Source organism: Phoca vitulina, unplaced genomic scaffold, assembly GCF_004348235.1.
Source record: "Phoca vitulina isolate PV1807 unplaced genomic scaffold, GSC_HSeal_1.0 scaffold1, whole genome shotgun sequence".
Lineage (NCBI taxonomy): Eukaryota > Metazoa > Chordata > Mammalia > Carnivora > Phocidae > Phoca > Phoca vitulina.
Window position 1 is genome coordinate 33,932,988 of NW_022589704.1, and position 25,911 is coordinate 33,958,898.

The 25,911-nt window shown below is 43.8% G+C and overlaps 1 protein-coding gene across 1 annotated transcript in view; it reads right to left on the minus strand.

The window, feature by feature from the left end:
- Window positions 1-5,462: 5,462 nt before the first annotated feature.
- The window catches only part of CASP10 (caspase 10), a 32,559-nt gene continuing 12,110 nt past the window's right edge, over window positions 5,463-25,911 (minus strand). Inside the window, exons 5-8 of the mRNA XM_032404656.1 lie at window positions 23,969-24,093; window positions 16,135-16,243; window positions 13,511-14,003; window positions 5,463-10,083 (exon numbers count right to left, since the gene is read on the minus strand). Coding sequence (XP_032260547.1) covers window positions 9,936-10,083; window positions 13,511-14,003; window positions 16,135-16,243; window positions 23,969-24,093 — 875 coding nt within the window. The 3' untranslated portion in view covers window positions 5,463-9,935. The remainder of the gene's footprint in view (window positions 10,084-13,510; window positions 14,004-16,134; window positions 16,244-23,968; window positions 24,094-25,911) is intronic.

Sequence of the window (25,911 nt, forward strand, 5' to 3'; positions counted from 1 at the left end):
TCCTGTCGCCAAGCCCCGAGACGGGGCACAAACTACTCGTATATGCTTGCCCCCTGCCTCTCAGGAAATATTTTCACAAGAACGGTGTGGTACAAAGAGGAAGGACAGGCCCCTGGATGTGGAGGTCAGCCAAATGAAGTTCAAGTTTGGTTCTTCCCCATTTCTAGTCGTGTGACCTTGTTTCTTATTCAGCTTCCCTGAGCCTTGATTTTCTGATCCATAAAATGGGCACCGTAACACTTCTCTGTCATGCTCACAGAGTCATCATTTTCAGCATTGGCAAGCGACTAGACCCAAGGGCTGAAGTTGCTAAGTTGGCAACAGCAAGAAGCACCTCGCCGAAAGTGGCTCACTGTCTCCTTGAAGGGTCGCCAGAGCTGGAGATCCAGGCAGACGTGAGGAGAGGGACAAGGATGCTTTCAAGTGGTAGAATAAGCAGAAATGTAGGATGATCAGATGTAGCCCTGAGCTTCTGATTGTGCATTCTGGGGGTGGAAAAATGTCAGCAGCAACTGGGGTGGGAGTGGGGGTCACAGATGAAGAGGGTTGAGTCTGCATTTGAACCTGATTTTATGAGAACAGGTTTGGGGCACTCAGAGGCATCACAAGGGGGTTTCTCATCTGCAGCTTGCTTCCTCTCCAGACTAAACATGCAGCAATGATGGTTCTAAGAAGTGAGCCCACGCCCCTCACGCCTGTCTTGGCAACATGAGTTACATCGCTGCCACAGAAATAACTACCACCAAAAATACAGACAGGTACGGAGTGGAAGAAACTCAGTCTGCCCCAACCAAGAGGGCAAAACCGCCCTGTGCACCTGAGCTGGCCAAATATTCACAGTGCAGCAAGCTGAGAGATCGCCCTGTCTGGTGGCCAAATTACATTAACCAGCATCGACCACACAAAAAGACTTTATTTTTTATTTTTATTTTTTTAAAAGATTATTTATTTATTTATTAGAGAGAGAGAGAGCATGAGAGGAAGGGAGGGGCAGAGGGAGAGGGAGAAGCAGACTCCCTGCTGAGCAGGGAGCCTGACCCCGGGGTGGGGGTGGGGGGGGCAACACAAAATGATTTTAGAAGAAAGACCCACAGATCCAGCACCCAGCCGAAGAAATAAACATGACCAGTGCAGCTGAAGCACCTGCATCATTCCCCCCTCTTTCCCCAAATCCCAGACCCACCCCAGGTAACAGCCAAAATTTATCTATCACCCCCATGCATATTATTGTATTCATGGATATGAATGTACAAGCAACCTCTAGGACTGTCATGTGGGTTTTTAACTCTGTATAAATTATATCATATTGCATATGCTCTTTTTTGATAGACTTTTAATTTCATTTACCATTTGAACAATTTAAAGTGAATAGTTCAGTGGCATTTAGTACATTCACAATGTTCCCATTGACCACTACTCAGTTCCGGAAAGCACCGTGCTGCAGTGCATGTGTATGACCGACCCATACAAAACTGCCAGCATTCATGTCTGACCTAGCGAATGGCAATTTCAATGGTTCAACCTAATAATCCCAATTCATTTTGTTTCACTGTTTGGTGGTATTCCTCTATGTGACTATACCCCAATTCATCTAACCTCCTATCGATGGATATTTTGGTTGCTTAAGCTGCTTCCTTTTGTTTTTCCCCTCTCTCTTCTCTCTTACAAGCAATGATGCTCTGAAAATTCTCCTCTGTGTCTCCCCTCGCAGGTGCAAGAGCTTCTTTTGGGACAGAGACCCAGACATGGAATTGCTGGTTCATACTACTCATCTAGGCTTGCCCCCTGCCTCTCAGGAAATATTTTCACAATGAATATGAATATGAATATGTGCACATATTCAACCTTTATAGATATTGCCAAGTTGTTCTCTAAAGTGATTGTGTTGATTTACATTTCTCTGAGCAGCATAATTGACTCCCCTTTGATCTATATCCTCACCCGTACTTGCTACTGACAGGTTTTTAAATGTTGTCAATATGATGGGTGCAAAATGGTAACTCATTGTGGCTTCAGTTTTGCAGTTTTCCGATTATTTAGCGGATTATGTTCCCATTTGTTTATTGCTCATTTGTATTCCTTTTCTTTTAACCAATGGTTCATATTTTTTGCCCATCTAACTAGACTGATTATTTTATAGAATTGTATAATATATATACTTATGTACATTTATATGTATTTACATATCCCTTGTCAGTTATATATGTGGTACATACCATGTCCCAGTTTGTGGCCCATTCTTTAGTTTTTCAACATTGTTTTTGATGTTTTTAAATTGTTAAAAGGAAAAAGGGCATTTTTGCTTAAATTCACAAATGACAGATCCATAGGGAATTAGTTAAGAAAAAGGTGGGCCTATCCAAGAAAGTGCTCTAATCTTTTAGTTTGAGATCATAAAAAATTCTTTCACAAAAATCTGGGCTGAAGAGTACACTGATCCGACTCTGTGTGACCTTTTTCATGTTCTTTTGCATCTATTAGGGCATCAGGTAATCTAGAAGGACCTAGGGGTGGGAAGAGAAAGGCACAGGCTGTGGACCAGAGGCAGATACTCTGTACACCATAACAATGATAAATTCTAACCTGGCCTTTCAAGTCATTCCAAAGCAAGAGTAGGAGTACAAGTTTGTTGGCGAATGGATAAAGAAGATGTGGTCCATATGTACAATGGAATATTACTCAGCCATCAGAAAGGATGAATACCCACCATTTGCATCAACATGGATAGAACTGGAGGGGATTATGCTAAGTGAAATAAGTCAAGCAGAGAAAGACAATTATCTTATGGTTTTACTTATCTGTGGAACATAAGGAATAGCATGGAGGACCATAGGGGAAGGGAGGGAAAAATGAAGGGGGGGAAATCGGAGGGGGAGACGAACCATGAAAGACTATGTGGACCCCGGGAAACAAACTGAGGGTTTCAGAAGGGAGGGGGGTTGGGGATTGGGTGAGCCCGGTGATGGGTATCAAGGAGGGCACATATTGCATGGAGCACTGGGTGTTATACGCAAATAATGAATCATGGAAAATGATTCAAAATCTAATGAAGTACTGTATGGTGACTAACATAACATAATAATAAAAAAAAACCAGTTTGTTCATATTCCTATTTCGACATATAGGTTATGGGCCTCAGATTATACTGTTGCCCAGGCCCTGCAAATGTTGGATGAGGTTGAGGGCGGGAGGATAAGATAGGATATGGGGTCAAGAGGGGTGTAGGGGGTGCAGTCATGCTTCAGGCAGATCTCTTCTGATCCATTTTAATCCTCCTCTGCCTGCCCCCACCCCAGCCCCACCTGCCAGCCAGTCTGGCCAGCTTGCCAGATTGCAGGGGCTTTGCTTCTAAAGAGTCTCACCTTTGTGCCAGGAGAGTACCCCATCAGACTGATGAGGAAGCACAAGGCAAGCGGAGGACACCCCGCACCGGCACAAGCTGACACCCCGCCACCCCACCCCCACCCCCACCCCACCCCCAACTCCCAGGTGGGACAGGTGCGACATTCCTCAGGCACTCCTGGCTGCCCTAAAGCTAAGGGAAGGGAAAAAACAATGGTTAACTGACCGAGATCACAGTCCTGCAAGACAGGAGTCTCCCTCAGTTTACAAAATGTCTTAGCAATTTACAAGAGAAAAGCATTCTTATCCACAGCCTAACTTCCAGAGATCCATAGACTCAATTTCCTGGAGCCCTAACATCACCCACCCATCCACAGTGATGTGGGAACAAAGGTAGAAGGGAATGTAAATAAAATAAAATTTCCTCATAACCCGCAGCCTATGGACAAGGACTTGTGATAGGTAGAGTATAACATTCCTCCAGGAAACTCCCAACTGTCTTAATGTTAATGCTCTACTAGAGGGGAAAACCACCTTAACTTGACAACGGCAAGGCCTCGAATATCTGGTAGGACCTCTTCAGCATACAAAAGTTATTTTGAAAACCTCCCTTTTCCTTATGTCCCTCAACTCCTAGGTATATAATGTCACCCCTCATGACCCCGGTGCAGCGGCTCTCTCTGCCTACAGGTCCTGTCCCCGCGCTTTAATAAAACCACCATTTTGCACCAAAGATGTCTCAAGAATTCTTTCTTGGCTGTCGGCTCTGGACCTCACCCCACCAAACCTCACCTACGTTCCAAAACTATATCAAGACCACGGGAAGCGCCTCGAAGTTTGAGGTCTCCCACCTGGGGCAGCTCTTAGGAGAGGATGGAGGGCTGAGGGAGGATGGAAGCCCAGTTTTCTTACTCCTTTTGGATAGAGAGCAATTCCTGAACAGATCGCTCGCACACGAATCCTCCTCTCGGGGTATGACTCTGAGCACGTGACAGAAGATCTGCATTCAGGGGTTTTGGTTCTGTTTTAGTTTTAGCTTTGAAGGAAGAGAAGTTACAGCATGTTTTGTGGGCTGAGGGGGATGATCTGGGTGAGAGGGACAGTTAATAGAACAGGAGAGAGGAGGAAGGGCTACCTGAGTGGTGTCCTCGAGTGAGCAGGATGGGACGGTCCTGCACAAGATGGAAACATGGACTCTTGCGAGAAGCATGGACCGGACGGTGCACCCACTGTCGACAGGCGAGAAAGCAGTAAACAGGGTTAGGGCGCAGGTGGATCAGAGGACTCGGTGGTGGGAGGTAGAACGCTTTTCGGATTACTTCCCTTAGTGAGGCCACTGAGACCATCAAATTAAAGTGAGGAGAGTGGAGGATGATAGAGGTCTGAAAATGCAAAAGAGAATTCAAAAGAAAGTGTAAAATAGACTGAGAAAGCAGAGGGTGACATAACCAGGGAAATGTTAACAGGATTGCTGAGAACTACCCAAAGCCTGTTTGAAGTTTATGGTCATTGGTTTTAAATGAGACCAGCCTGGAACACTGTATATTTTTACACCAGCCTCAACCAGGAATTCCAGTACAAACATGGGGGTAAGTAGGCATATGTGATTAACCAGAGCTTGGATCCTGCCCCATGAGGACTGTGGGAAACGCAAGGGTTTAGAGGGTGGGCATGAGAAAGTGAGTTCAATGATGACACATGGGACTCCAGCTGGATAAAGAGGGAGGGAAGAAGTGAGGGGTGGTGCTGACATTGGAAAGATGGCAGATAGGGTCAATGGACTAACCAGAGGCCCCAGGGGCACTGAAGACTGTTGGGGGCAGGGTCCTAGAGAAAGTGAGATGGACTGGTAGGAGGCAGCTGTCAGAGAGGCATGTCTGCAGCTGAGATGTGGGTGGAGGTACCAATATTGGTAATGACAGAGTTTACCGGGAGCAAGACAGGGAGGACACGGTGGTTAGGCTGATTTAAAGGTGGTGGGGAAGCTCAGGGACAAATGCAGAGTGAAATCATGGGAAAGTGCACGCCAAAATGGAATCATAAATGAATTAACTCTTCTTTGTGGGTTCTTCTACTTCCCAAATATTCCACAACGTGTATATGTTACCACGTAAGCAGAAGTCAAAGATATTACTCAAAGGTAAAAAGGAAAAAAAATCTCTTTATTTATTGGTCAGACAATTACTACTATTTACAGGTACTCAGTCCACAAAACTCATAAAGTTATTCCAATGGTAGAGATGCACAAGTATTTCCAGGCATCTTACAGAATCACTTAAAATGAGACCAAATGAGGGTTTTGAGTTTCACACTGTATGTCCTTTGTTTCAAGAAATGCCTCCTTTAAAATACATATATATTTGTATTTGTTGTATTTCCATCTGCATTAAGAAATCCTGAAATTACCTCTGGGATTCAGAGGTGGGAGGACTGGGCATTTGGTGGACAGAAATTCAGGCAAGACTAATCTTGAATACCTTTTTGTATTGTCTTTGAGCAATGTAAAGATATTACTTATTCAAAAACAGATTTAAAAAGTAAAAATTCATACAATTTAAAAATTTTAAAAGAGGAAAAATCCTCTTAAAAACTCATATCTGCAAAAGTTATGTTACAAAGTGGTTGTTTATACTGGCAAATCAGTCTTTCTTTAAACAAGGAATTTCTCCTAGTACTTTTTAAAAAGGGTTCCATTTTCAGGAATTTAGCTGCTGTTTAAAGATACAAACGTGTCCTTACCACACATGCGATATTCTTACCAGGTCCTTAAAGGCAAACTGCAGACTTTTGAGGAGAGCCAGACCCTACCAGAAACAAAGTTAAATAACTTGTCACCAGCAACATGTACTTCACCGGAAGATAGTTACAATTGTTTGGCAGGGCTTCAGAGTTCAGAATGAGAGGCAGGGTTGGTTTAAGTACGTTCTAAGCAGGTTCAAATCACAACAGGGAAAAGGATAAATAAAGCTGTCTCACAGTGAAACCAGCTGGCAAGACGGCAAAGCCTGAGATACACACAACTGCAAATCCCACACTAAGAGCTGTAAGACTTGAGTAAGCCATTTGACCCCGAAGGCTGGACCATGGGTTCCCTAGCCACGGTCCTTCCAAGCTCCCAAATCCATGATTTGGGGTGTAGTGTGAGTTCCCTCCGCTGAGTTCAGCAGGGGCTGAGGGATGGTAGACCAGGAGTCTGTCATGACTTAAGAGGATGGACAGGAGCAGGTTTCAGGTAGATTAAGTGCTGGTACCTGACAACAGGTCTGAGGACCTCTAGCCCTGAACCCTAATCCATGCTACATTAGAAAGTTCGATATAAAGTTCATCACTCCCGTGGGCACCAGGATGCGGACACAAAAGTTGTTTGTCAGTGCTCAAATACAAAGAGATCATGCAGAAGAGCCAGGATCCACCTCTATTAATTGAAGCATTTCAAGCGGAAGGTGGAAGACTCATAGATCCTGAGAATAAATCCACAAACATCCAAGGACCCAAGAATTCCAGGTTAAGAACAACATGACTAAATCATTCAGAAAGTATCGGTCCTGGAAGATTTTAGGACTCAAATATGGCACAGAAGTTATCTACCAAATGAGGTCAGCTTCTCATTTGGTCTACCTCAGTGGAGACGGGATCACTGATAAAGAGCTGCTCTGCAGTGGCATTCCCCATAGTGTTATACTGGTCAGTGGCTGTTCGGATGGATCAGTAACCACATCGTATCAGCTGCTTGTAAGTCTGCATTACCTGAGCACTGGCTACGGGGAACCCTGGCAATAACCAACCTGCCCGCTTGCGTGGTGAGGCCCTGCAGCAGAGAGCAGGAGGATGCTGCGGTGACTAGGATCTCTAACAGTCACACCAGTAGTATCATTCTTAAACAACTAAAGTCTGCATAATATTCTATAAAACGTTTCCTCACCCTTCATTTTTTTGGTAGAAGCTAGACTTTCGAGAAAAAAAAAAAAAGCAGAAAAGAAAGAAAAAATTAACCATAGCTCTTGTAGGTTGAAGACAACTACTCAAAATATACAGAGACCTCACTCGATCTGCACATTTCTTTCATAAATGTCTGGGCTGACGATGGCCATTGCCAAATACCTGGGACCAAATCACCTCCAGTGTTTTGCTCTAAATTCCCATACACACACACACACACACACACACACACACACACACAGACAAGGGACAAGTGTGTACACGCTCCGTTTAGGAGAAATGACTGAAGGATGGGTGTGTTCCCGGTGTCCGCACAGGCCCATGACTTACAGTCATCAACGTCTCCAGTGACTCCTCAAGTGTTTGCCGGAGAAGTCTGAAAAGAAAGCTCATGGGCTCGTTTCCTGATTCCAGAATTTAACCCTACATAAGCACTAAGCTCCAGCACAAGGGCAATATGGACTAGACCCACAGGACCGGGGCACTTCAGCATCGAACCCCAGAGGCTGCTGCTGAAGGAGAGCTCCTTAGCGGTGTTTCGTCCAGCAGGACTCAGAACCGAGAGCTGGCCTGTTACTGCTGGGGACACTGTGATCAGTGAGGGAAGAACCAGCGCTTCACTCAGAGGACACCGGTGGGGACTGCTAGGGTTGATCTGCGGCTAAAACTCAGCTGGAATTAGACGCAAAGGAACTCAAACTCTGCTGTTTCCATTGAGGTTACTGCCAGAGGTATCTGCCACCTAACGGTCTTATAGGACCTCGCAACAACTGGATTTAAATGGAGAGATATATATTTATTATGATATACATATATTATATATTCCCCTAAATCCTTATCTTAAATAGGTCATTTTTCTCTACTTCATAGATAAGGCTCGAAAAACTACCTTGATTTAGTGTCTCAGAGCAAGGGAGTCACAAGGAAACCCAAGGCTTCCCTCTCCAGATTCTTTGCTTTTTTGTTTTGAACCACACCATCCTTCACTCGCAGAGAAGCTTTCATGAAATGGCCAAAAGCTGTGTATATTCAATTGGGCAAAGACTGTAACCACCAGCAGTTAGCTTTGACTTGTATAAACACTGGTTTTGGAAGATTATTCTGACATATCTATTAGATTCCTTTCCTTGGTCAAGCTACATTCAAATCCACGTAATGACTAGCTCCATCTACATAATTACTATTATAAAAAACTTCTTATGAGTAGTTCTCATAGCAAATACACCATAAATTAATGCGACTTTCACATGAATAACTGCAAAATCAGGCATCACTGGGAGTTATTTTTCTTCATTCCCTGACATCTTTCATGAACATCTGAATACCCAAGGAAATGTTCCTAAAGCCCTGCTATGTCCATGATATTCCAGTTCACTCCAGTGGGAAATAAAATCCTATAAATAGTAACCATCTGGGGGACTGTAGCAAATCACTTTGCCTCCTGGGGCCTCAACTTCTTCATCTGGAAATAAAGGCCTTAAGGAGAGGACTTTCAACCTCCCTCCTGCAGGAGCTGAAAAAAAAAAATTCTTGAAATTGAAAAAAAAAAAAAGTTCACATAAATAAAGATATTCAAAGCCTTAATGTAAGAAGTATCAAGTCTTCCAGACAGAACCACACCCTCCAAGGCACAGCCGAACAACTCTCTAAGGAGAGAACAACATCCCCTGTGAACAGCTTCAGACCCTCAGGCTGCCTCCCTCCTCCATCCTTTGGGCCAGAGGAACAGAGAGGGGCTGTTGACCGTAGTCAGCACAGCACAGCCATCGAGAGACCCCCTGACCAAGAGAGACATGCTATCGTGCAGACTCAGTCCTGATTCAAGCCTCATCGGAAGCCAGCACCACCCATATGTGTGTTTTCAGACGACTAAGACAATAAATTCCCTTCTTTGCTTTAGTTGGCTTGACATGGGTGTTCGGTTATCAGCTTCTGACAGGGTCTGACCAACATGGGATTTAATCTCAGGCTGTAAAGTCTCTGCTCCCAGAGTTGCTGAGTGTGTCTCTCTTCATTCGGACTATCAGCATCCTAGAGCCGAACCTGTTCCCGACCCAAGAGAAACAGTTCCTGCAGGAACACCTTCCTTACACTAAAGCAGGAAATGAGCATCGTATAGACCAAATTTTCACCTAGGTAGATGTGCAGGAGAGGAGCCTTAGGAAGGGGAGAGCAGAGAAGGTCAATGAACCATGCGTGATCTCTACCATTATCCAATGTCCACAACAAGGCCACGCAGAGGGGATGCAGAATGGTAACAAGGGGTGGTCACGTAGAGAGGAAATCGAAGCTCAACTGAGGCTAAGAACAGTGGTTCTTAAAGCTCAAAGGAATCTTAAAATGTACGTGGTTCCACCCGTTACCTCACGGATGCACAAACCAAGGCCAACTGCTTTTTCCCAGGGCGTGCAACCAAAGCCAAGACTACAATCCGAAGCTTCAAGAAAGAAAGTGTTCAAACATTCAGACTTGTCAAAAAGAACAAGGGAAAAAAAAAGAATTTGCTGCATGAGAAAATAGGGTATTTCCAATAATTAGAATGACATATGCAGGCCAGCTCACCATCTATCATTGATTCCTGTGATGGGTGGGAGACTGGAATGGATGACCAAAGCCTCATTTCAAGTCCAAGAGTCAATGAGAACTCTCTACTATTAAAGTTTTTCCTGTGGCACAGGGAATACTAGCTTTTTCCGTAGTGTGAAAGCGGGTTGGGGCATTTGTTTCTTTGTTCCTTGTCTGTCTGCTTGTTGACTCACATCATTGTTGACAGCAGTGAGGATGGATAAGATATCTTCATTTCTGCAGGCAGAGAAGAAAAAATATTTTCAATCAGGAGACAGAAATCACATCATAGAAAGGTCATAGGAAGAAACCCTAAAACATGTGGCTTCTTCCTAGTTGAATAGGCCAAGGTGCTAACTGGAGTCCTGCCAAATATAAAGAAATGCTTATTTCAAAGTTGAAAAAAGAAATGCTAAATTATGTATGAAGTTTTTCAGTTCTACATTTAGTGTTTAAGAACACTATAACAGTCACATGTTGCATTTTAATTTTTTTTTTTTTTAAGATTTTATTTATTTGAGAGAGAGAGCATGAGCAGGGGGAGGGCCGGAGGGAGAGGGAGAAGCAGACTCCTCCCTGAGCAGGGAGCTGATGTGGGACGCGATCCCAGGACCCCGGGATCATGATCTGAACCGAAGGTAGATGCTTAACCAACTGAGCCACCCAGGTGCCCTTTTTTTCTTTTTGTTAAGCAGTCTATACCCAACGTGGGGCTTGAACTCATGAACCTGAGATCAAGAGTCTCATGCTCTTCTGACTGAGCCAGCCAGGGGCCTCACATATTGCATTTTAAGGCACTTAGTCCACAAAGGAAGTTTGCATATAATTATATATATTTTTCCTTGTTTCTCCTGGTGGATATAGACAGACAGATAGATGATACATGCATAGATAAATAGGATGAATGGATGGATGGATGGATGGATGGATGGATAGATGATAAATAGATAGAGAGAGAGAGAGAGAGAGATAGAATAGATAGGTAGGGGATAAAGATAGAGAGGGACCCTACTATTAAGACTGCCCTCTCTATTCTTGGTTTGAGGAGGGATACAAAGATAAACATGACACCGTTCCTGAGCTTAAACACTTCAAATGCAGACATGAAGCACATACCAAGTATGGTATATACACAAAATTCATAATACAAGGCAGAATGTGATCAACACCATATAAAAAGTGGACAAATCCTCTGTTGCGGCACCTGGGTGGCTCAGTCAGTTAAGCGTCTGCCTCCGGCTCAGGTGATGATCCCGGAGTCCTGGGATCGAGTCCCGCATCGGGCTCCTTGCTCGGTGGGGAGCCTGCTTAGATTTCTCTCTCCCTCTCCCTCTGCCCCTCCCCCTGCTCGTGCTCCCTCTCACTCACTCACTCTCTCACTCTCTCAAAGAAATAAATAAAATCTTAAAAAAAAAAAAAGCAGACAACGTCCATTGCAAGTTCAGAGGAAGAAGAGCACTTTCCTTCTGGGAGAAGATGACTCCACAGAGGAGGTGACTTTTGAGCCTGGGCTTGCAGGATATGTAGCATTTCCCAAAATGTTCCAGGGGTGGGCAATTCATATCCTTGGAAGCAAAGCACAGGCTCTGGAGACAGACCTCGGGTGTGAATCACGGCTCCATCACTCACTGTGCAGCCGTAGACACAGTGACTGACTTCACACTAAATTCACTGAGCCTCAGTGTTCTCAGCTCTAAAATAAGGACTCTAAGAGTACCCATTTTAGGGGCTGCATGAGACGTAAGTGAGGTGATTTATGTAAAGCACATAGAACGCTGACCGTAACAGTCCACTGACCATCATTTTTAGTATCATTGTATTACTACTACTTACCTTCATCATGATTGCTATTTTCAGGTGGGAATGCAGGCCCTGCCTGGTTCTTAGTCCTTGCGTCGTGTCTCACACCAGCTGAGCCCCCTGCCCCAGGCTCTTCCTGCGGCTACTCCTTCCGATCACTCAGTCTCACTTGGAATATCACCTCTACCAAGAAGCCTTGCTCAAGGAGCTCCCCACCCCATTCTCTATATTATCTTCTTTGCTTTCTTCACAGCAGGTATCCCTTCCTGAAATTATCTTATTATTTTAAATATTCACTTACTTACATTTTTTTAAAGATTTATTTACTTGAGAGAAAGAGAGAAGAAGGGGCAGAGGGAGAGAGACTCTTAAGCAGACTCCTCACTAAGCGTGGAGCCTGACATGGGGCTCAATCCCATGACCCTGAAATCACGACCTGAGCTGAAACCAAGAATCGGATGCTTAACTGACCGTACCACCCAGGCGCCCCTCACTTCCTACATTTTCATTACCTCCTTTCCTCTCACTACACAATAAGCTCCATGAAGAGATTCTGTCTCTCTTGTTCACGACTGTACCCCGAGTTCCTAGCTCAGTGCCCAGTACAGTAGGCAGGTAGTAAGACCTTGATAAATACTGCCTTGTCCCTGAAGTCATAGGACACTGGTCTTCGACGGCTATGGTGGGGATGGAGGGATTAGCGAAGAAGAAGGAAAAGCTAAAGTTGAGTCAAGATTCCAGTCCTGAGTTTCCAATTCTTAATCCCCAGAAGATCATGGTGACCATTCCTAGAAATGGGGATTCAGGAGTAGGAGGCTGCTGGAGAGGGCTGAGCAGATGAATTTAGGACTAGGCATACTGAATGTGAGGTCCAAGGGCACCAAAAGGGTGGGATGTCTGGCATGCTGCAAGAAATATATAGGGCTGACCTGAAGAAGGAGATTCACTCAGTCAATCATTAATTGATCCAGAAAATATTTATGGAGCTCAACAGCAGAGAAGGTACTGTGTCAGGTATGAGGATATAAAGCTGAATGAAACAACTCTGCCCTCTAAAAATTCAGAGATTAATGGACCAGAGATAGCAATCTGGGAGACATTTTCATGGAGAAAGTGGCTTCCAGGGATAGCTTAAGCTGCCAAGAGCTATAGAGAGCCGAGAATGGGGTCTGGGACTAAACCATGGTGAAGGCCCATTTCCAGAGTAGCACGTAAGCAGCATGTGACAGATCCAGAAGGAAAGTTGTCAGAGCAGTGGTAGATCAAAGGTATTATAATGCCAAAGGCAACACACAGGCACTCAGCAAATATGAGTCACTGACAAACGAACAAATAAAAGGCCCTCCTACCTTTACTCATACTGTTCCCTCTGCCCAGCATGCCTTTCATCCCAATTATTTACCCAACATCTATCTGTCATCTCTAGCTTTTCCTGATCCTTCAAATCTGGGTGAAGTACTAGTTCTATGTGTTCCCATAACACCTATGCTTTACAATGTGCGTTGGCCACAGGGGATGCTCTTCCCCCCATCTATTTTTTCTATCCCTCTAGACTGTGAGCAACTTGAGGGCAGAGACTGTGGGTTTTTTTCAATTTCTGTATCTTCTCTTCCAGTTATATGCTGGTGCTCAATACAGGTTTATTGGATGGACAGATGTTTGGATGGATGGATGGATGGATGATGAATGAATGGATGGATAGATGGATAAACAGATGGACAGATGGATGAATGGATGATGGATGAGTGGATCGATGGACGGACAGATGGATGGGTGCATGGGAGGGTGTGTGAACAGACAGATGAACAGGTAGACAGATGGATGGATAAAGAGGTAGGTGGATGAAACAACTCAAAACTCTCACCTTGGGACCAAGCTCTTCAGATGATTACACAGAGATTGAATATACCAGCTGCCTTTCTCCACATGCCGAAAGGATACGTAGCCAGGGACAGTGGCCAGGCCAAGAAGGAAATCCGCCTCATCGGGAATACTGTCCTTAAGGGAAGGGGATACACGCTCAGGATTTACAGCATCTGCTTCAACGATTACAGAACGTTGTATCTCTTCACCTTGACAGGCCTGGATAAAAAAGAGTTTGGGCTTATGAGCCAGACCAGGGCATTGCTGGGCTGTGAAGTGAGACGTGATCTCCTGAATGGGAACAAGGGTCCCATCTGAAGAATAGACAGCTCCAAATTTCCCATGGGTCAGAACACAGAACACGAAGCAGTCTCCGTCAGAATGGCCTGGATGACACTTATATTCCTGCAGAACCTTGTCCAGATGTCCTTTGGTCACATTATCATATACATGTACACTGAACCCAAGCCACTCAAACACATGCCTCAAGTGCTCTGTAAAAAAAAAAAGGAGAGAAAGGGGAAATGATAAAATGAAATGAAATTGAGTGGAATGCAATAAAATGAAGGGATGAAACAATGTGAATAGTTATAAAACTTGCACAGCCAAGAGCCTGAAGCTTGGAGTTTTTTTACTTTCATAACAATAAAATTTTACAACTTACTACCTGCCTTCTTATAGTACCCACCGTGCTATCACAATGGTCCTGAGAGCCGGCAGAGGCCCAAGTTTCATCCTATTTCACAGATAAGGAAGCCAAGGCCCCAGGACTCTCCCACAGTCACAAACTGGTTAGTGATGGAACCAGAACTCAAATATGGATTTTCTCTAGCTGACGCACCATGCTTTCCCCCAAACCACAGAGTCCTAACTGGTCAGGGACTCTTGTCACTCTCAGCAGGTTGGTGACACCCCTGCTATGGTTTAAATGTTTATATCCCATGAAAAGATGCTCAACATCACTCATCATCAGGGAAATACAAATCAAAACCACAATGAGATACTATCTCACACCTGTCAGAATGGGTAAAATTAACAACACAAGAAACAAGCGGTGCTGGAGAGGATATGGAGAACGGGGATCCCTCTTGCATTGTTGGTGGGAATGCAAACTGATGCAGCCACCCTGGAGAACAGTATGGCGGTTCCTCAAAATGTGAAAAATAGAACTACCCTGGGACGCCTGGGTGGCTCAGTCGGTTAAGCATCTGCCTTCGGTTCAGGTCATGATCCCAGGGTCCTGGGATCGAGTCCCACATCGGACTCTCTGCTCAGCAGGGAGTCTGCTTCTCCCTCTACTCCTCCCCTTGCTCCTGCTCTCTCTCTCTCTCTCTCTCAAATAAATAAATAAATAAATAAGAACTACCCTATGATCCAGCAGTTGCACTACCAGGTATTTACCCATAGGATACAAAAATACAGATTCAAAGGGATACATGTACCCCAATGTTTATAGCAGCATTATCAACAATAGCCAAACTACGAAGAGAACCCAAATATCCATCGGCTGATGAATGGATAATGGAAGATGTGGTATGTGTGTGTGCATACATATATAATGGAATATTCCATATATATATATATAATGGAATGTTATTCAGCCATCAAAAAGAATGACATGGATGGAGCTAGAGAGTATAATGCTAAGTGAAATAAGTCAGTCAGAGAAAGACAAATACAATATGATCGCACTCATATGTGGAATTTAAGAAAGAAAACAGATGAACATATGGGAAGGGGAAAAAGAAGAAAAGGAAAGAGGGAAACAAGTCATAAGAGACTCTTAACACTAGAGAACAAACTGAGGGTTGATGGAGGGAGGTGGGCGGGGAATGGGCTAGATGGGAGATGGGTGTTAAGGAGGGCACTTGTTATGATGAGCACTGGGTTGTTGTTGCTTTTTTAAAGATTTTATTTATTTATTTGAGAGAGAGAGAGAGCATGAGAGGGGAGAGAGTCAGAGGGAGAAGCAGACTCCCTGCTAAGCTGGGAGCCTGATGCAAGACTCGATCCTGGGACTCCAGCATCATGACCTGAGCCAAAGGCAGTCGCTTAACCGACTGAGCCACCCAGGCGTCCCTGAGCAGAACCACTAAATTCTACTCCAGAAACCAATATTGCACTATGTTAACTACCTAAAATTTAAATTAAAAAAAGTTTGTGTCCCCCAAAATTCCTATGTTGAAATCCTAACCCCTAGGTTAGAGTATGAGGAAGTGGGGCCTTTGGGAGGTGATGAGGTCGGGAGGGTAGAGCCCACAGAGAGACCCCAGAAAGCTCTCCCGCCCCTTCTGCCAAGTGAGGCCGCAGCACAAAGACCGCCATCTAGGAAGCGGGCTCTCACCAGCCATCAAAATGTCAGAGCCTTGCTCTTGGACTTCCCAGCCTCCAGAACTGTTAGAAATAAATGTCTGTTGTTTATAAGCCATCGCACTTATGGTATTTCGTTAGAGCAGCCCAGGTGGACTACAACACCAGGGACATACAAGAGGCCAGAAACATTTATGATATCACCCTTACATTTAAACGGAAGATTAAAATTACAGAAAGAAAATGTGAAAATAAAAAAGTGATTTCTTTAAGATCCCCAACTTGCATGTGATATACTATTCCAGATTTTCTTACCAGCATCTTTATCAGTCCCTGGTCTATCGGACATTGAGGTAAACTGGTGGTTATTGACAACAACACAGTGGCCTCTGTGTTTCCGATCCATCCTGTACACATTTGCCTCCTTGAAAGAAGAAGAGATAGAACCACTTATTAGGGAATCGTCATTTTAAGGGTTTCACGTTTCTAACCAACCACTCCGTTTATCAGTACCAAAGGCTGAGAGTTCTCCAGATTCTGGTCCTGGCCTGGAATTAAGCACTTAAGTCTAAGGTGGAATGCCAGGTACTGATTAAAATTCAGACTGCAGACTGTCAATTAGCAGCGTCAAATAACAGAATATGTATTTTAACTTTGGCAAATCAAGAGCTTATGCAAAAGTGTCTTCCTTTTTGGATCAGCAAAGTGAAGAAAGCGTAAGTAAGGATCTAACGAGACAACAAATCTATCAAATGCTTATCACTTGTCGGACAGTAAGATCCTGGAGTGATCTGACTCCTCTGAAAACACAGAAATCTCTTCTGTAGAGATCACAGTGAGAAGTTTAAAATACAAGCAATTTTTTTTTAAAGATTTTATTGATTTGACAGAGACACAGCGAGAGAGAGAACACAAGCAAGGGGAGTGGGAGAGGGAGAAGCAGGCTTCCCGCTGAGCAGGGAGCCCCACGCAGGGCTCGATCCCAGGACCCTGAGATCATGACCTGAGCCGAAGGCAGACGCAATTATTTTTGAAGGCTATTGTTAACAGCATGTGATGACAAATAAGCTGAGTTGGCTTCAGTGGGGCCTCTGTGTGGCTAACACGATCTCCTAAAAACATGGTATGTCTTTGATCCAAGGAGAAAAGAAGTCGCATCGGTCAACGGAAAAGAAAATTCTACCCGGAAATCATTCAAAGGCCCTGTGAGGCTGTGAGGGCAACAGCACAGCCTCCCTCCTGGCCAAAGGTCAACACACCTCTGAGTGTCTCAGAGAAAGGTGGGAAGGGCAGAGATAATCACAGAGAGAGGAAGAAGAACAATGACAGAAACAAACAGCTCTGAGCCCTCAAAGTCATTAAGGGATAGACCCTCGAGGGAGAAGACCTGAAGAAACCGTCTAAACCTCTGTGCTGGTTTCAGAAGGTAGAGTGGCAGCAGATGCTCCCAGCATCTCCGGGGGGACCAGGGAAAAAGAAGTTCTCAGACTCTTCCAATATGCGTCCCCAAACATTTAGATATCCTGACAGAGGATGGGCTGGGAGTCAGGATCCCATGAATCCGCTCCAGGGTTTCTGCCAGAAAGCTTGGATGGGCTTTAGCAGCACGGGTCTGTTACTGGATACAGAGGGGCTATGCGAACACCACGAAGCAGAAAGAGGGGAGACAAGGGAAACCCGGAGACCCAGTCTGGGTAGGGGGAAAATCAGTCCACAGCCCAGGGATTAATGTAGTCATGTCTTGAGCCCTGGCTAAGGAATGCATTGCTCTGAAGTGTTCTTGCAAACTCCCTGGCTCCTCTAAATAAGAATCCACCCCAGAGATGAAGCCAATGATGGGTTGTCACATGACAGTACAGGAAAATGAAACTTGAAGCTTTTCTCCTCCCACACCCCACAAGTTTTCAGTAGAATCCAGTTAGCTCTGCCCCGGTCTCTGAGGCCTGAGTTAATTATTAACCATAGTTAAGGGTCAGTCCTGGGTGCGCAGCTCAGGCTGAGTGAATCCAGTTTCCCCAGACCACAGAACACACCAAAAGGGAGCCAAACTGTAGTCGTGCAGAGCACCTGTAAATCCCTCCTCACCTGAGGAGAAGGTAATGGTTCAGGGAAGTCATGGCCAAACTTCCAAACCACAGAATTGCAAAACTGAAAGAAACTCTTACTTTGCAGAGAAGTGAAGCCATTACCTAAGCTCCTGGAGCTACACGGTAACAGAGCCAGGGCTTCGGAGGGGGAGCCTTGGAGTCACGCTGCCGGGTTCAGATCCCAGCTTCACTCCTTTCTAGTCGTGTGACCCTTCAGGAAAGTACTAGACCTCCTGAGTCTCCACTTCCTCATCATTAAGCAAGGATAACCGTGGTACCCATCTCCAGGTGACTGAAGGATTCAAGGAGATAAGCCCTAGAAAGCTCTTAGGACAGGGCTGGCACCTGACAAGTGCTCGGTAATAGTAACTCTCATTCAGGATTGTAGCATGCAATCTCCTACTCAGGCTGAAAGCAGAGATTCCTAGGAAAGCGAAGTGTTTGGACTCTGAAGTTTAAATTTCCAGAAAAAAAAAAAAAAAATAAGGAATGTCCTCTAATAAACTTTACATATCATGGAGAGACTACACCAAAAACTTGTTCATAAGCCATTCAACCCTGTAGCAGATTCTGGAATATTTTCCCCGAGGTCATGGTTTTTGGGCAAGGATTCAGGGCACTAAACACACCAGTGACCTCTCTCCCTCTGGCCTTTCTCCCTCCAAAAAATACAAGTAGCATCTGGAGCCACACACCAGACGTTTCCACAGAGTCAGCATTCCGCTCTGTCATGCTGGCCTGTGGGTTCCAGCCTTACCAGGGCTTCCCATCCCTCCTTCCAGAGGGTGAGCTCATTGGGGGCGGGGGGAGGTAACGGGTGGAAGGAACTGCCGCATTCCCCAGATGCTATTGCGCAAGGGTTTCAAAGCAGAAACCACTCCGCCCTTTCCATCCTCCCACAGAAAAGCCTGGTATAATCCATGCCTGAATGGAGATAAGAAATGAACTCTCCACTCATTTGTTAACCTTCTCCCAAGTCACCTCAAATTGCTTGGTGTGTATCAGATGTTTCTATTCCTGCCACACTGATCCAAGTTACGTAAAGTAGAAACACCTACCATTACTCCTTGAAGGCTGATCTTGCCAGGAACCCTTCTGTTGAGGAGACAGGAAATGAATGAAACGCAGGAAATCCACAGCTAGGATGAGGGTTGAAAAGCTGGACTTGACGCAGAGAAGGACGGATACCTTGTCCCCAGCCACAGAAAAGAGCCGCAGAGACTGACAAAAAGAGAATCGACTCTGCTTTCTCAGAGAGGAGGTTCACAAAGACACAGTGACAAAAATATGATGTATGGCACATGCACAAGGATATTTATTCACTGCATTATTTGGAAGAACTAAAGACTAGAAATAACCCGAATGCCCAGCAACAGAAAGTGCAGGAAAGAGCTGTGGTCCATCCACACAGTGGAGCAGGACACCGAAGACACTGTATATTCTCCAGGAGATACTGTTACATGAAGGAAGTAAAGTGAAGAACAGTATTTTAACGGGCTCCCTCTTATAATAAAGGGGAGAGATGGTTGGGGTTTTTTTCCCGAAAGTAGCAATAGGATAAATAAAAAAATAAACTTAAAAAAAAAAAAAGGCAACCTATGGGGGAGGGGAAGAGGGGCAGGAATACAATGCAGACTCCTCTGAGTATACTCTGACAGTTTTGACTTCAGTCCCACATAAACGTTCTAGATCATCAAATACAAAATTGAAACATCACCGAGGGCCCTCATCGTTTGTGCATGATCCTCACCACTCACTCCACCCCCAAACCCCTTGCCCTCAGCCTGCAACAGAAAGCCACAAAAGTGTTCTGGGGAGGTGTTAACCCTGCCGCTGGCCGTGTGGTGGGCACCCCCAGGAGACCTGTCTGAGGTGACCGGCAAGTCGCCCCCAAGTCTCTAGGGATGCCTCCCTGCTGGAGCCCTCCGGGCTTCCGGCTGCAAGAGCGGGAATTTATCTTCAAGCCTGACCAAAGCTGCACTGCCTCACTCCCAGGCTGCACAATACCAGAATTCCCTGACTCTGAGGGAACAAAAATGCAAAAGAACTTCGGTTTCACTTTCCAAAACACTTCCGGCCATTCTTTCCCCAAGCCCCGTTTTCCTTCCTGCAAAATGCTAGTTTCTCTCAGCAACAACCAAGGGCCAAGCAAGCCCTTTACTGGGTTTGTCCATTTGGTTCTGAAAGCAGCTGAGTGAACTTTCTGGGATTAAGGGCAACACGGATGCCTCCCCAGGTTCTGCCCCAGGTTTTCTTGATTTGTCTCCTTTCTTGTGCTGATAAAAGCAGCCAGAACAGGGACGCGAGATCAGCTTTAAGGTCTGCCTGGCTCTTTCCCTGAAAATGCTGCATCTTCTGTTGACACCCCCAAATCTGTGTGTCAGAGAGGAAGGAATGAATGACCTGTGGCCTGGCCACATTCAGTCTTCTTTCCACTGTTTACAAATAATAAGGGCCCAAAATAAAGCCTTAAAAGGAAGCTGTTGTTAGGTCTCCTCAATAGAGAGACGTGGCTCTCCTTAAGAAAATCCTATGCCACACTCAAAAATATTAATTTGGTTTTTAATGTTAAATTCATTAATTAGGGGGTGTGATACCTTCATTAAATGCAGTGGTTGGCAGTGCTCTTTTACATGAGAAAATCTGTCAGGTGCAAATGAAACATGAGATGATTTACCAAGTTTCATTTTATCCAGGGGCAGGATTGCCTAGATAACTTTTAAGACACCTTTCAACCCCGAGAGTCTAGGAAAAAGTATGTAATGTGAGGTGCTGCCTCCCAGAGCCTCCCACACTCTCAGCACCACGACAGCCAGCCCCCTCCACCAGGCCATGGCCAGAGTCCAAGGTCCGCAAAACAGCTACACTTCAGATACCAAGGTTGAGCCACACCCCTTACAAACTACTGAATTTCTACAGCAAAGAGCAAAGTCCTGTGTGTGTGTGTGTGTGTGTGTGTGTGTATTTTCTACATGCATGTTAAGTATCTGAGCATACACAAAACTAGTTGAAAAAGTGGGTGGGGGAGGATTGAATTTAGTGGGCAAAAAAACTTCTGGGGGAGAAAGGAGGGCTCTTACATATAGCAGAATGCTGAGTGCTGACATAAACGTGGAGAAAATACTGGAGTTTGAAAATCATTGCTTTTCTTTTTTAAATAAAAGATTTTATTTATTTGAGAGAGAGAGAGAGAGAGCACAAGCAGGGGGAGCGGCAGGCAGATGAGAGAGAGAAGCAGACTCCCTGCTGAGCAGGAAGCCCGACCAGGGGCTCGATCCCAGGACCCCGGGATCATGACCTGAGCCGAAGGACTGAGCCACCCAGACGCCCCAAATCATTGCTTTGCAACCAACAAGGTAAATATTGAATCACACTAGAATCATCAATGGATACTCAATCTAGGGGAAATTCTTAATGCAGAGTGGGATGTTTGTACGGTCTTAAAATGTCTCCCCACCACTCGCTTATTAGTTGCAAGGGAAAAATAGTAACTATACAAAACTAACGTGTACAACGAAGAAATCAGACAACATCTTGACCAAATAATCAAAATTAGCATCACAAATGGGGGGCAGGTGGGCACCGCTGCCTCCACAAGTAAGACCCTGAGAAGGGTACCTCACTCAGGTAATATTCTGGTAAGAATATGTAGCTTGAAACACATCATAGGCAAACCACACACCAAAAATGAGGAAAATTCTATTTTTTTTTTTTTTTACAAAAGATGATAGTGGGGGTGACTGTATTCTTCAAAAATGTCATAAAGAAAAGTTGTAGAAATGTTTAAGATTAAGGGAGACTAAAGAGACATGACAATACCATAATGATTCCAGATGAAGTATGTATTGGAGGGGAAAAAGCTGTAAAGGCTATTACTGGATCAACAGACAAAATTGAAATGTGGCACCTGAACGTGGTGGAAGTATTAAGTAAACTTTCCTGGCATCGATAACTGTACTATAGTTCTGTAAAAAAAAAATGTCCTTATTCTTAGGAAATACACAGTAAAGTATTCAGCAGTAAAAAGCCATGATGTGTGCAAGCTACTCTCAAAAAGTTCAGAAAAAAATTATGTGTTTACATAAATGGATGATAGAGAAAGATAGAGAAAGCGCGCAGAGGTTAACGCACATGGGGTAAAAGTCAACAGGTAGGTGAATCTGGTAAAACGGTATACAGCATTCTTATTATTATTCGCATTCTTTCAACTTTTCCGTAAGATTGAAATTATTTCCAAATTTAAAGATTAAAAATGGTAAGTGTAAAAATATGAAATCATGAAAGTAGTAAAGAAGCTATCAAAGAATTTAAGAATAAAAAATAAAACTTCCACAAACAACCCAATTAAAAAATTGGCAAAGGACTTGAATAGACCTTTCTCCAAGAAAGATAATATAAATGGCCAACAAGTACATGGAAAGATGCTCAACATCCACTAATCATTAAGGAAATACAGATCAAAACTACTATGAGATACCATCTCACACCCATTAGGATGGCTATCATTAAAACAAGAAAATAGCAAGTGTTGACAAGGATGTGGAGAAACTGGAATTCTTATGCATTACTGGCAGAAATGCAAAATGACGCAGCTGCTATGAAAAACAGTACGAAGGTTCCTCAAAAAATGAAATAGAGAATTACCACGTGATCCAGCAGTTCCACTTCTAGGTACATACACACGAGAATTGAAAGCACGATCTCAGAGAGGTATTTGTATGCCCATGTTCATAGCAGCATTATTTCACAAGAGCCAAAAGGTGGAAGCAACCCACACGTCCACTGAAGGATGAATGGATAAACAAAATGTGGTAGATATACACAATGAAATATTAGTCAGCCTTAAAAAGGAAGAAAAATCTGACATGGATGAACCTTGAGGACATTATAGTAAGTGAAATATGCCAGTCACAAAAAGACAAATACTGTATGAATCCACTTACATGAGGTAAATTGAGTAGTCAAATTTATAGAGATATAAAGTAGAATGGTGTTCGCCAGGCACTAGGGGGAAGGGGGGATGGGGAGTTATTGTTTAATAGATATAGCGGTTCAGTTTTGCAATATAGAAAGAGTTCTGGGGGGCGCCTGGGTGGCTCAGTCATTAAGCGTCTGCCTTCGGCTCAGGTCATGGTCCCAGGGTCCTGGGATCGAGCCCCGCATCGGGCTCCCTGCTCCGCGGGAGGCCTGCTTCTCTCTCTCCCACTACCCCTGCTTGTGTTCCCTCTCTCACTGTGTCTTTCTTTGTCAAATAAATAAAATCTTTAAAAAAAAAAAAAGAAAGAGTTCTGGATATTGGTCATGCAACAATATAAATGTACTTAACAGTACTGAATTGTACATTTAAAAATAATTAAGATGGTAAATTTTATGTTGTATTTTACCACAATTAAGAAGAAAAAATTTCAAGGCCAAGATAACTTCATTGATCCTGACTGATGTTAGCAAAATAAAACTGCCCAAATCTGCTGGGAAGAAACATAAATCCCAGGAAAGAATGTCATATGTGTCTCTCAAGGATCATGATCATGTTGTTAAGAAACAGACTGCAAATCTCCCGGTGTTTCCCCTGTACTCACCTTTCTACTGCTGGGCACTACAGGAACCCAAATCTTGTCCTCTGGAAAGGACAGGCTACACAATTCGTGGGGCTCCATGCAAGATAAACTGTGAGGCCCCTTGTTCAAACATTATTAAGAATTTTGAAACAGTGACTGCTGAGCATTAAAAAAGCACGGGCCGTGTGGGGACTACCCAGGCTCTATGTTCAGGAAGCTGGCCTTGATCAAATCGCATCGAGAAGAACAGAACCATCTCACAACAACCCAGTGGTGTCCTGGAGTCAACTCAAACCAGCTAGTGAAAGCCATCTGTCAGAGTTTCAGAAATTCTGCAATCGAATTGATGTCATGTCGGTAACATGAAATCAGCCATGGCGGGAACATTTACACCAAACACTACACATCAGGGTCTCTCTCCCTCTCTTTCTTTTTGGGGTGGGGTGTTGAGGGTGGAGAGAAGAGCTGGTGGTTAAACATTTACCAACACACCAATGAACCTACCGGTAAGGCTGGTAAGGCTTCTAACAACTGTTCAAAGTCTGAACGGGAAAATGGTTCTTCCCCTCTGTGATGCAATGACTCGGGTTCTCTGTCTATTGGAGGTCTCTGGGAGACTACCTGGGAGGCTGCAAATAGAATCACAGACAGTAAGACAAAAATCATCATCTGACTAGTAGCGATCCAAGATAACCAATCATCAAAAGAAATTATTTTATAGGGACCTGAAGATTTATAGTGCCATTTGCTTAAAGAGGCCTACACATACACCTAGAAAAAAAAAAATGTGAACTTATAAATTGTTTTTCTTTATCATTACATTCTCGTTCCTTTTATTATATATATATTTTTTGTATTTATGTTCTTATTATTCTTATAATTTTATTAGTTCCTTAAAATTACTATATGCTTTACTAAATACTATTTCAGAACTTATGGTATTTTTTTTTCTTAAGATTTCATTTATTTGACAGAGAGAGACACAGTGAGAGAGGGAACACAAGCAGGGGGAGTTGGAGAGGGAGAAGCAGGCTTCCCGTCGAGCAGGGAGCCCGATGCAGGGCTCGAACCCAGGACCCCCCCGGGACCATGACCTGAGCCGAAGGCAGACGCCTAACGACTGAGCCACCCAGGCACCCCGAGAACTTATGGTATTTAATGTATCAGATAATGGACAAGTAGAGATTACAAAAGCATTACCTCAAAAAATAAAACCAGAATTCAGACTATAGCAAAAAAGATAAAGAAAGAAGAAAAGAAGGAAGGGAGGAAGGAAGGAAGAAGGAAAAGAAAAAAAACCATTCAAGAAAAAAACATTCAAAAGTGGTGATTAAATAAATGTTATGTATATAAAATGTATTTCTATGGAACCATTAATAACAATGAGCTATGTCTGTATTATGTACATGGGGAAATGTGAGATACATTAGGTGGGACTAAACCACGTTATAGGATATGATTAGCATGATTTTAGTTAAATATATATTCATCTAGCTATCTACACATACACACACACACACACACACACACAAATTGTCTCTCTATATATACTCCAAACAGCAAACAATGATTATCTCTGGGGAATGGGCTGACAGTAGATAAACTGTATTGTCATTATTTGAATTTTTATTTAATTTTATTCTAATTATGATACGTTATCTTTAATAAATTTAAAACACTAAAACAAACACCAAGGCTAAGAAAACTCAGGAAATTATCCTGGTGGTCCTTAAATAGAGCTTGTGTCCTAATCGGATACAATGGACTTTGTCTTTGGATCACATACACTTGAGGGAAAGTCCAAAATCTGCACACTTACCATCTTTTCAGTTCTTTAGTCCTTCATCCTAAATGGAAGAATTAAGCCCAAGCTCTCAGGACTATACTAAAGTCAATACTGAAATATTAATTGATATCTATGATATAGTAATAAATATATATATTTGATCTCTGCCCTCTTTTTCCTGGCACAGAGCTCCTAAAACTCTTGGAATCTCGGAAATGCAAAGTGTCTCTTGCTAATAAGAGGCTAATGATGACTGGTGATTGGGGCTCCTGGGCAGCCTCCAGAGGGGGATGGGCTGGGAGCCAGAGGAATAAACCTGTGGTCAGAGGATTGGAACTTTCCACCCGACACTCAGACCCCTGGGAAGAGGAGAAGGGCTAGAGGTTGAATTAATCATAACGGCCAACGATTTACTCAGTTGTGCCTACATATGAAGCCTCCATAAAAATCCCTAACTGAAGGGGCTTGGAGAGCTTCCAGGTTGGTGAACATGTAGAGATGCTGGAAGAGTAAGCTGCCTGGAAAGGGCCTGGAAGCTTTATGCTCCTTTCCCCATACCCTGCCGTATGCATTTCTTACATTTGGCTGTTGCTAAGTTAAATCTTTTTATAATAAACAAGTAATTTAGTAAGTAAACAGTTTTCCTGAGTTCTGTGAGCTG